The sequence below is a fragment of the Vigna unguiculata genome, chromosome 6, assembly GCF_004118075.2.
Source record: "Vigna unguiculata cultivar IT97K-499-35 chromosome 6, ASM411807v1, whole genome shotgun sequence".
Classification (NCBI taxonomy): Eukaryota; Viridiplantae; Streptophyta; class Magnoliopsida; order Fabales; family Fabaceae; genus Vigna; species Vigna unguiculata.
This window is the reverse complement of record NC_040284.1, coordinates 30,600,095-30,612,883: the sequence shown is the minus strand read 5'-3', so window position 1 is coordinate 30,612,883 and position 12,789 is coordinate 30,600,095. Positions and strand designations below refer to the sequence as shown.

General features: G+C 29.8%; 2 protein-coding genes across 4 annotated transcripts; both read left to right on the top strand.

The window, feature by feature from the left end:
• The first annotated feature begins 1,913 nt into the window (after positions 1-1,913).
• On the top strand, positions 1,914-4,712 carry LOC114188057. Of its 3 annotated transcripts, XM_028076555.1 has the most exons (7): positions 1,914-2,030; positions 2,168-2,272; positions 2,646-3,113; positions 3,249-3,341; positions 3,539-3,951; positions 4,030-4,277; positions 4,352-4,649. In XM_028076555.1, exons 1-7 carry the CDS (start codon positions 1,973-1,975, stop codon positions 4,383-4,385), a joined length of 1,419 nt encoding a protein of 472 aa, XP_027932356.1. In that variant the 5' UTR covers positions 1,914-1,972; the 3' UTR covers positions 4,386-4,649. The 3 variants fall into 3 exon arrangements, with proteins under 3 accessions (XP_027932356.1, XP_027932354.1, XP_027932353.1); XM_028076553.1 differs by having other exon boundaries at positions 2,192-2,272; positions 4,030-4,712; XM_028076552.1 differs by having other exon boundaries at positions 4,030-4,712.
• A 1,775-nt stretch (positions 4,713-6,487) lies between these two features.
• LOC114188056 lies at positions 6,488-11,298 on the top strand. Its single transcript, XM_028076551.1, has 6 exons — positions 6,488-6,799; positions 6,981-7,040; positions 7,702-8,169; positions 8,276-8,368; positions 9,638-10,050; positions 10,392-11,298. The coding sequence occupies exons 1-6, from the start codon at positions 6,721-6,723 to the stop codon at positions 11,073-11,075; spliced, it is 1,797 nt and encodes a 598-aa protein (XP_027932352.1). The 5' UTR covers positions 6,488-6,720; the 3' UTR covers positions 11,076-11,298.
• The last annotated feature ends 1,491 nt before the right edge of the window (positions 11,299-12,789 follow it).

Here is a 12,789-nt window from a genome sequence, read left to right as displayed (position 1 = left end):
CTTTTGGCTCATTAGCAAGATGGAAAGTTTGCCAGATAGTTTTAAATTACAAATATCTTGTGTGATTACTTTTATTCGTGAATCTATAATTGTTTTACCAAGAAAAAGTACTAAGACCATCATTTATTGTCTTACAATTGAAAAAAATAATTATATTTGTTTAAGGTTTAATATAATAACCTTTTGTTCAATACTGCATTTAATCGCTGGTTAAATTTTTTTTTACTCCTCTTCAAAACATTTGTACTGTCTCAAAGATTAATATTTATAAAATTACTTAAATAGTTGTTTAGTTCCATCAACATATATATTTTTTCATTTGTGTCTTCTTAATTTTTAGACATATAATTATACTTAAAAATAATTCTAATAAAAATGTAAATTTAAATAAAAATATCAATATAAAATTTATATAAAAAATAGTTTTTGTTTGAATTTGGAAAGGAACAAAATTATCACATCTAAAACAAATTGAAACTGAATTGAATAAATATAACAAATACAGTAACTACATTAAATTAAGACAATGATGTATAGTGTTGTCACGTAACATATTTTTAATGTTGTCAGTGCAATATTAATGAAAAATAACCAAATTATATCATATTTTAAAAATACACCGCTATAAATTTAAAATTTTACATCAATATTGTAAATTTGTATTATGAAATATAAAATTCAAAATGTAATTTTTCATTTCAGATCGTCCAATTCAAAATATAAACTCTTATATAATGAATCGTACAATCTGAAATATCTATGGAGGGCATACTCGGTAACTAATAGTTAGAATTTTAGAATATTTGCAGTGGGTGCAGATAGAAATTCCCACTCTCTAATCCAACCGAACTTCTGTTTAGTATCAAGTCCAATGGGTCTTCTGCCGTAGGTGTGAATTTTTAAACTTCTTATATTTTATCAAAAGAAATGATGTTATATCAATTTTATTATGTATTGATGACGATTCTATTTTTCTTTCAAACACATACCAAAGATATCAGACATAAAATACATAAGAATACAATCTAAACAATGAGAACAAAACACCAACAATAGTTCAACACAATATTTTGAAAATTCTAATTTTCTCGATATACTTTGTTTTGATCTTGTACATGTACGAAAAGAAAAAATATATTGATGGCGTATGGAAAGAGTGTAGAAATGAGAAGATATGTGTAATTTGTTTCGTACATTTGATTCTTTTCAGCTTAGTTAATAAAATTATAAAATATAAAATAATTTAGTATAAAGAAAGAAAGTAAAAGGATTAATATTTTTTATTAAGTGAAGGAAATGTGTAGAAAAAAAATTATAAGGTGCACGGGGATCATCTTGCCAGATGTAATTATTTTGTCAGCTGCACATGACACTCCCAAGGTTCAGCGTTACGTTATTATTTTAATTAATTAAATGTCATCTTTCTTTTTGGCATCATTTGCATTTTGTTGTATACGCTCCATGAGTATCTTTATGGCTCATTTGGAACATGTAACAACTTAACTTAAATATTTGAGTAGACACTTGTCATCGTAATTCAGAAAAATGATCTGAGAATCTTATCATCACATACTACGACATATTCTCCATTCTTATTAATTATGCATTATCACTCATACTTTTAACAAAAGAGTCATTCACCTTAATATAATACACATTCTAACTTTTCCATTATGTATTATCATCACTCATACTTTTAACAGCACAATGTCGACTTCGATCGAGATACTTTTCTTATATCTTTAATCTCCTTTCTTTTAAAATATGATAATATTTAGTATACCTTTAAATCATTATACTCTAACTTTTAAATAAAATATACGAAATATTAGTAACTAATTCTTAGTGCTTTGAGGCCACTTTTCTTTCATATAAGGAATTGGTTGTCTTTGTTACTTTTCTTGGCCTCCAAATTGAAGCACACAGCAACTAAGAAAATTCTCAGAAATAGAAGAAGGAAAACACTGGAGCTATGTCAGACTCAGATGCAATTACCTTCTCAGGCGCAGACGATATTCTGAAACCTCAGAGTACGTTTAGTGTTAAATTTGATAATATATTTGTATAAAAATATGTTGATATGATTGTGTGTTTATGTATAAATTCAATGATGTTTCAGTAGCTGTATTGTATGAATATTAATAACACTGAATCGATGAAGAGATAGGTTTTGTGGTAAATGCATGTACAGGTAGCAGAGTGGTGGGTATTGATGTGGGTGAAGCAGAGCTACAACCACTGCCACTCCCAACCACTGTTTCGGAGCTACACAGTATGGCTTTTAATTGCTTTTTACTTACACTTTAATTATTTAATTCTTTTGTCACAACCTTCAGACAATTTTAATTTACATATCCAATAAATATTTTATCACAAAGAAAAAAAGAAGACCAGAGGAGATAATAACATTTTAGTTTTTAATTTTGTCTAGGTAATTATTTATCCTCTCGCTTTGTCTTTGAACCATACAGTATAAGAAATGTGTTATTACTAAGATGTCATCCTCATCCAACATGTATTTAAATTAATATTGAAAATTATTTTCACGGTTTTACTTAAAATATTCGAAACCTATATATTAATGCACAAAGGTTAGTGAAAGTTGTGAAAAAAAAAATTGATTGTATGAAGTGCGTGAGATGCAGAAAGTGATAGAAGGGAAATATATATAGCAGCAGCTTCCGGAAATTGGAGTGAGGCTTCATCCTATTTTAAAATTCATCCTCATTGGTGGCGAATTCCATTAAACGATGGTGGAATTACAGCCCTACACGTGGCAGTGAGCATGAGAAAAACTAGTTTTGTAGAAAAGGTGGTGAAATGTATGAAAATGGAAGATTTGGAAAGTTGCAAGGCAGAAGGGAACACAGCCCTTTGTTTGGCTGCGATAACTGGAAATGTGGAAATTGCTGAAATTCTTTTACGCAAGAACCCTATGTTGCTATGGATTAGAGACCAAAACCATATGCTTCCAATTCAATTAGCATCTTCTGCTGGCCACATTCAAATGACAGAATTCTTATTTCAAGCTCCAGGGGAGGACCTACACGACACTATACCCTTCGAAGACATCGTAAACCTATTTTTCTTCGCCCTCAACAACAACATTTACTGTAAGCTCACCCACGTTTTTTTTTTGGCACAACAATAACTACTAGAAAAGAGTGATGAGACTATTTATATTCATGTTTTAAAAATATTTTTGAATCTTTAACGATTGTTCCTTGATTTGGTACTGTGCACTACAGCCGTAGCATCAAAATTGTTGGAGCGCTATCCAAAATTGGTTGCCAAAGAAAACAACGGGGGATTCATTCCTTTGCAAATGCTTGCTCAATTTTGTGAGTTCTCTCAGGGTTTTTCATTTTTCGTTTGAAAGCATTAAACGGAAGTTGACACTTTCCAAACTAAAAATTGGAAAAAAAGTACAATACATTGAACGCAACATTTTCGCATTGTGTGTGTAGTTACTTCATTTAAGCTCATAAAAAATTATTCATGTATTTGTACATGACCGATTGCTTCAACTCCATGGTAGCCTTGTTCAAGGAAACTATTGGTTATGAAGATATTGTAAGTTCGTTGTTTAAGGGGATGGAAGAAGAGAATGAGTCTCTAAACAATGCACAACTGTCAAAAGCGATGTTCGATGCAGCAAAATCAGGAAACATTGTGATTTTAGAATTTCTTTTCAAGTACTATCCATATTTGCTATTTGAAGTGGATTCCAGGGAGCAAAGAAACTTGCTTCACATTGCTATTCTATTTCGACAAGAAAGTGTATACAGACTAATATTAAACCAGGGGGATTCCAAGAATGTGATGATGCAGTTGGTTGATTTTGAGGGTAACAATGTTCTTCACTTGGCTGGAAAAATGGCTCAACCTGAAGAAAGATTCGGATTATCCACAAAGCATGTTTTTATGCGTAGTGAAGAAATATGGTTTCAGGTAAAAACAAGATATGTCTTATTTTTCGAAGTACGAAAAAATATTAAATATTACTTACTGTTTTAGTCTTGGTATCAGGAAGTAGAGAAAATAGTTCCACCTGCAATGAAAGCAATGAGAAATAAATATGGTGTGACTCCTAAAGAATTATTTTATTGGTCACACAAAGAGTTGCACAAAGAATCTGTTTGTGCAGTGAAAGGTTTGGCGAATACTCTAATAGTGGTGGCAACTCTTGTGATCACCATGGGGATAAGCATAGCTGTAACCATTCCTGTTAAGGATGTTGATAGTACAACTACTCCAATATTTGGGAAGAAGACATGGTATACCATATTTTTTTTATCAGTTGGGTTTGAAACATGTTTTTGTGCTTCATCCATGTTGTTCTATGCTTCAGCTATTTTCCCTTCAGATCTGGAACCAAAAGATGAGTATATCCACTTACAAGAAAAAAAGATTATTTTTGGCAGCGTGTCACTTTTTGTGTCTGCTGGATGCATGTTCATTGCTGTTGTTTCGTGTGCGACGTTGATCATTGACTTCTTACCCAAGTGGGGCCCTTTCTTCACCTTTGGACTTGGTTCTTTGGTATTCGTGGTGCATTTTACCCTTGACTATAGTTTGTGGAGTCGAGTTGTTCGGCACTTCGTGCCATCCTTTTGCAGGGTACTTCAACACAAGCTGCCAAGATTGTTATGGACAATCCGCAAGAGCGTAAATTAGTTGGAATAAACTAATATATAAGATTGTGCGCTCAAGAGTTCTGTGTATGTCTTTTAAATTTTAACATTTACATTTTTTATCAATTGAATTGCTCGTAGATACAATGTTTTTCTATTAAATCATTGTAAATTTTAACTTTATCAAGTTTATTGTTTTAGGTCTTCACACCAATTTATTAGGAAAATTCACAAATTAATTAACATTATATTAGACATTAATATGATTATTGACTCTTAATATAATAAATTTGTAGTTTATCTTTTTTGTATATTATTTAATATTTTCATGATATCTAATATGAAATTTAGATTCATACTTAAACTTTTAACAATTATTCTCTTAAGTTTGGATTACATCTTATGGAATACAAAATTAAGGATGTCAAAGTGAGACAATTTGATTCATATGGATTGGTTCTAAAAATGATAACGGATCAGATCCGACACGGATAATATTTATCCACAACTCAATCTGTAAACAAAAAAAAAAATCATCTGCTCTCCGTCTATTTACTCGTCGAATATCCATTTAAAAATATCCACAGATATCTTTTTATAATTTTATTTAAAAATTATAAAATATAAAATATATACAAATAGGTTGGCTCACGGTTAAAACTTATTTTAACATCTATTTCATTTACTTTATAAAAATATTTAAAATATATTAAGCATGCTCGACCACTGCACAGCTGTTAAAAAATAAACTGCATCTATTGGTTGCAAATCTCATGGCTTTCATTTTTTATTTATTTATGGTAAAAAATCCAATGGCTTTCGGTTGTTGTAACTAATTATTAGTAATTTTATTAAATAAATTTGATATTTTAAAGGCAAAGAGTATGATTGGTGCTAGTATAAAATTAAACTGAAGAATCTAAATCCAAAATACCTTCCCATAATATGGATGATCTGTACTTTAAAACTGCACGTAGCACAGTTTGACCCAACTGCTCTTGAGTTGTATGCATAATTTTTTTTGTAAGTGATGACCTCACGTCTCAAGTTGAAAGATATATATTTTAGTTATTTTTGGGTTAAAGGTAGTTCTGAAAATATTGAAATGTGATCCAAACAATATGTTTTCTAAATGTATAATATAATATTTAGGTTAAATTATTCTTTTAGTTTCTATAATTGAATAAATTATATATTTTTTATTTATATTCAAAAAATTATTTATTTTCTGTATATATAAATATTATTTTTAATTTTTTAGTTTTTATATATCTAAAGAATAAAACTAGAAAAAATAAAACATAACATCCACTTGCAAAAGGGACCAAAATATACGTATATATAGGAACTCAAATGAACTATATTTAAATATGAAAGTTGAAAGCCAGATTTTGAATAACTACAAGGACTAAATGAAAGCTAAATTTAATTTTAATAATAACACGTTTTATATTTTAAGGGTTAGGTTTAATGCTACTTGGAAAAGTAAACCATAGAGCATCTGGATCTTGGCACTCTAATTGGCATCGTAGTTCTTTACATCTTGAACTTGCTCCATTTTATTATTAATAAAATCCATTTAAAATTGTCTCTGGATTTAGTCCGCACATGCTAAAATACAACAAAACAAAACATAGGAATAGTAAAAGAGTCGCATCACATCAATTATGAACAACCTAGTTTGGAAGTCATTTTCTTTACTCATTATTAAAATCAATTTTCGAGGACTTACTGTTTTTTTGTAAGAAAAAAAAAAAGAAATAATAGTAAGGCCATTTAAATTTAAAAGCACCTTTCAGACTTTCAACTCTTATTAAAATATTAGTAACTTTTGTTTAGTTGTGTTGGGTGGGTCAAGTTAAATTGATTTAGAGATTGAAGAAGAAAAAATGGCGTAAGAGAACAGTGTAAAAGGTTTGGATTATCATCATAGGAATCTCCAGTGGCCATGAAATTGATGTTTTGAGAAGAAAGTTCTCGCACTATACTAAACGATGAAGATCACCGTCCACCGTCCCTATTTGCGGTGGCCGGAATCTGAATTGTGAAAAGTAGCTGAAGTAACCAACAGATTCATCCCTGCTACATGAATAGCTTAAACGGAATTATGGCAGACTCAGACGCAAGTATCTTGCCAGCTGCAGATGACATTACCAAGGCCGAGAGTATGTTTAACTCTAAATTATTACTGAGATTTATTGTACTCTAGTTTTTGTTAAATCCATATGCATGAATTCAATAATGAACAACGCATTTACCTTTTTTAGTTCAGTAGTTGTATAAAAACACTGCTCTACCATCTTTCAATTCTGATAAAAACACTTCCTTTGGTAAATGAATCTACAGATTTTACTCAAGTGGGTATTATCGTAAGCCAAGAACGAGGCCGGCTCCAGGTCCAAGAAGGTAAAATTCAGGTCTCAAAGAAAATGGAGTTTTAAATTTTTTTTAATACTAATTAGTTTAGGTCTATAGGAAAAAAAAGAAAAGACCTTATTCTTATATTTAATTTAGGTCAACCATACTCATTGTAGTGACGACGTATAGAATTTATTCATTATATATCATGAATTTATTTCTTTTCTCTATTTTATGCACATTCAATGTCAAGACGACATGTAAATCTTATGAAATTAGAATCTAATTTAAGCCATTAAAAGAATGAACCTGTAAATGATAATTTCTCATGAGTTTGTAACGGGTCATTAATGTCAGTATTTACATTTACTTATAGTTTTCATATCATGAATTTTGTATTTTACTAGATGTATCCTAATGAAAAATGTTTGGGAATCATCTAAATTCGAGTAATGTTAGTTATACTCGAACCTAAACAGCATTACCAATGTGTTAAACTCTGTCGTGTTGAGATATATGATATTAACGATTAAATAAAACTTATTAAATAGCTTGACTGTATATTACTATAGTGTAAAACATATTGATAAAGGCAGTAAATAGTTATATATATTTTATTTAAAAATTGTGATATTTAGTAAAATATTTGTGTAATGTAGAGAGATGTGAAAAGAAAAAAAATTGATTGTATGAAGTACATGAGATGCAGAAAGTGATAGAAGGCAAATACATATAGCAGCAGCTTCTGGAAATTGGAATGAGGCTTCATCCTATTCCAGAATTCATCCTCAATGGTGGCGAATCCCACTAAATGATCGTGGAATGACAGCCCTTCATGTTGCAGTAAGCATGAGAAAAACCAGTTTTGCAGAAAAGATGGTGAATTGTATGAACATGCATGATTTGGAAATTCCCATGGTAGATGGAAACACAGCCTTTTCTTTGGCTGCCATGACTGGAAATGTGAAAATTGCTGGAATTCTTTTACGCAAGAATCGAAGGTTGGCGTGGATTAGAGGCCAAAACAATATGCTGCCAATTCAATTAGCATCTTCTGCAGGCCACATTTCAATGGCAGAATTTTTATTTCAAGCTCTTCCACCAGACCTTCACAACAGTATACCCTTCCAAGACATTGCCAACTTATTTTTCTTCACCATCGACAACAATATTCACAGTAATTTCTCGTCCATATTTCCTTAATGTGATAAAATCTATTCTGATTATTTGTATCTCAAGCATATTTAACAATAGTCTTCTTCATTTGACACTGGGCATCACAGCCATAGCATCAAAATTGTTGGATCGCTATCCTAAATTGGCCACCATGGAAAACGAAGGGGGATTCACAGCTCTGCAAATGCTTGCCCAAATTTGTGAGTTCTATTAATCTTTACCAACTTAATATTCATGTTCAGAAATGCTGCTATCAGGACTGCAACAATCATGTTGTGTTTGGAGATTTATTTATAAAACTCAAAATCATATTTTAACTATTAAATTTTGACAATTATCTTTTATAATATGATGTGTCATCTTTTAAATTTAAATAAAAATTTTATAAATTTAAATATAAAATTTTAAAACAATTTAAAATAAATATATTTATAAATTTGTTATTTTTAAATCAATTCTATCATTTGTCTATAAATTATATATATATATATATATATAAATATTTAAAATAAAATATACATTTAAATAAACTTAATTTTGTTAAAATATTCATTATAATAAAAATACTATTGTAAAATTTATATAAAAATTAAATTTGATATAGGAATATAATTGATTCAATTTTAAAAATATTTGGACTAAATTGAGACAAAATAACAAATATAGAGATTACATTGAGACTTTTCACATCTAATAGTGACACATGACATTGCTACTATCATATCACACTCTCTCTGTCACGTGGCACAATATCAGATTGACACGTGGCAATTATTTATTTATTTTAATTAAAAAAGTAAAAAAAATCATATGCTGACACGTGACACATAGTTAACACCGTTATTATACTACTAACGGAAAGAACTTGATTGCAACGAAATTTTTAAAATATAGACTTAATTGAATCAAATAAAAATGAGCAGACTTTTTACTACAAAAAATGGAAAATTCTAGAATGATTTAATCTTAACGTTATAACCAAATTATATCGCATCTTAAAAGATGGAGACCCACTTGAGTAAAAACTTACGGTGCAAATTTGATATTTTCGTACAAAAATAAAAACCAGAAACATATTAAACCTACAAACGAAGTATTTTAATCTTCTAGATCAACACATACTTTTTTTAAGAAACACATTTAATATTTTTGTTTGTTGGTGATAAGACGTCAAAATGAAAAAAAAAAAAAAACTAATGTGATCTATTACTTATTTATTCGCAGATGAAATTGTCCATTGATATTTTTATTTATCTATTACAAAATAGACTTACTCTAATTAAAAAGCATTAATGTTTCGTAACTTTATATATAAGACCAACACATTGAAACATAATTTTGAAAAATCTTCATACTAATTGTAGTTGGTATAGATATCTATCAACTTGTGTGTACTATAATTACTTTGTTTAACTAGATTCTTGTGTGTACTATGTATGCGTACATCACTGATTTCAACTCAATGATAGCTTGGTCCCAGGAAGCTATTGGTGATGAAGATATTGTAAGATCGTTGTTTAAGGGAATGGAAAAAGAGAAAGAATCTCTCAGCTATGCAAAATTGTCAGCAGCAATGTTCGATGCTGCAAAATATGGAAACATTATGATTTTAAAATTTATTTTCAAGTATTATCCAGATTTGTTATTTGAAGTGGATTCCACCAAGCAAAGAAACTTACTCCACATAGCTATTCTACATCGACAAGAAGCTGTATACAAATTAATATTAAAGCAGGGGGATTTCAAGAATCTGATGGTACAATTGGTTGATTTTAAAGGTAACAATGTTCTTCATTTAGCTGCAAAGTTGGATGAACCAGAACATAAATTCGGATTATCAACAAACTATGTTCAAATGCGTACTGAGGAGACATGGTTTCAGGTATATATGTGGCATTTTTCCATTACAGCCATGTTTATCTATTTAATATTTTTCTTTCTACCTATACCAGTTCCTTATAATCTGTTTATGGTAAAAACAAAACCAGCTATAATGATATCTCTTCTTTTATAGATTATAAAAAAACTGTGAAAATTCAATTTATTTTAAAATATCTCATCTCTACAATATATATATATTTTTATCAAACACTTGATATTCTCCAGAAAAATCAATTATCTTCCTAGATTTTCTACATGAACACTTTATTATTACTTTTACAAGTAATTTTCCACTTCTTTTGCCATTTTAATAATATTTTAGTTTCATTTCTAACGAAACAGGAGGTGCAGAAAATAGCTCCACCTTCATTGAAAACAAAGAGAAATAAAGATGGTTGGACTCCTATAGAATTATTTCATGAGTCACACAAAGAGTTGCACAGAGAATCTTCATCTGAACTGAAGGCTCTGGCAAATACTTTAATAGTGGTGGCAACTCTTATCATCACCTTAGGAATTTCGGTTGCTATAACCATTCCTCTTAATGATATTGATAGTACACTTACTCCAATTTTTCGGAAGAAAACATGGTACACCATCTTTTTTATATCAGTAGGGCTGGAAACAAGTTTCTGCGCTGCATCTATGTTGTTCTATGCTTCAGCTATTCTTCCTTCAAATGTGGAACCACAAGATGAGTCTATTCGCTTACAAGAAAATAAGGTCAGATTTGGTAGTGTCACACTCTTTATCTCCGCTGGATTCATGTTGTTTGCTTCTATTGCCAGTGCCACATTGATCTTCGAATTCTTATCAAGTTGGGGTCCTTATTTCACCTTTGGAGTTGGTGTTCTCGTGTTCATTTTGCATTTTACACTTGATCATGCTCTGTGGACTAAATATATCTCGTACTTGGTGCTAACTTTGTCCAAGGTTGCTCCAGTGAAGTTCGAAAGATTGTTTGGGCCAATCATCAAGATCTATAAATCCCATCATCCATTGGGGAATAAAAGGGGCTTAAACTAGTTGGGATAACTAAGTACATATGATTGTGCCCAAGTGTTGAGTGTTTTATAAGATGGCAAGTTAGCAACAACACTTTTATCTTTAAGAATGTTTTACATTAAAGGATGTCGTGTTATTTCTTTTCTTTTTTGTGTGTGTCAGAGTGAATCTATTGTATGCCTTTTAAATTTTCATATGTACATCTTCCTCAAATAATAAACAGCCTGTTGCCATTTGTGAAAAAGAAATATCAGAAAAGCATTATCTGTCAAGCACTAGATCTTGATCATTCATGCTTTACCCGCGAGGAAGAGGAAAAGAACGTAACTTTTATCTATTTCATGCATTTCTTGATTGTGCATCAATCAAACAAGGTAACTATTGATAAATTAATTAACGTCATCGAAGAAAGTGTATAATAAAAGATAAAGAAATGGACAAGAATTAAGAACTTGGTCTCACACAAAGATGACAAAAATACTCGCGTCTACGGATATTTGTGTCGCGACGGATAGTTAGTACTCGCTCGTATTTATTATCTGCGGATAGCGGGTAGTAGGTATTTTAATACCCGTTTATAAACGGGTCAGGTGCGAGTATCATATTAATTGTACCCACGGGTACCCGTTACCTGCAAAAAATTAAAATTTAATTTATATTTTATTAAGTTAAATTTAATTAAAATTAAAATTAATAGTATATTTTATTATGTCAAATTTAATTAAAATTATAATTATAATTATAATTTAATTTAATTTTTATTTTATTTTATTTTTATAATTTTATATTAAAAAATTTATAAAAAATATATTTTTTTAAATATTTGTAGGAATTGGGTATCCACGGGTACCCGCGAGTATTTTTTAAGTGGATACCCGGCGGTAAACGGGCGAGTAGCGAGCGAATTTTTTTTTGCGGGTCGGGTTGCGGGTAAGCATCCGACCCGACCTGTTGTCATTCCTAGTCTGAAACCTCATCATCCTTTTCCTTTAAAATTCAAGGTTTATATATATATATATATATATATATATATATATATATATATATATATATATATATTAAAATATTAGGGAAGATAACTGGCTAGAAACAACATTAATTAGATATGAGTTCAATTTATAAAAATATTCAAAATCTTAAAATAATAAATTTATGAGTTTATATTTTATTACTCAACTTTTTTATTTTTACTCAATACAAGACTTGGACTCACATTTATTTATCGCCAATGTCAATTTTTTCTAGGGATGTTAACGGGGGGCGAGTACGGTACGATACTAAGTCCCCCATGCACTACCCACTAGATAAACATCTCTCTCGTACCTGTATCTATATCTGTACGAGTATCCGTTATGTAGGTACCCGTATATCTTTTTAATATACATATGTACCCGGGATATTTATAAACAAAAATTAATATTTAACAACATATTTTAACCATAAATTAAAATTAAAATATAATAATACAATGCATGACATTTATAAATTTCAAATAAAGTATAAATAATCCATTTAAATAGTGTTGAATGACAATTTACAAAGAATTCAAAGTTTTTTAAAACAAATTAATAAAAAATAACTCATTAAAGATCAATGTGTTAATGTTCAAATAATTTTTTTTTAAATAATTTAAATTAGAGTATAGTGGATACGGGTATCTACGGATACGGATACTTAGATACTCATACCCGTCCCGTTAACATGTGTTATAAAAAAATACTGGTACCTGTTACCC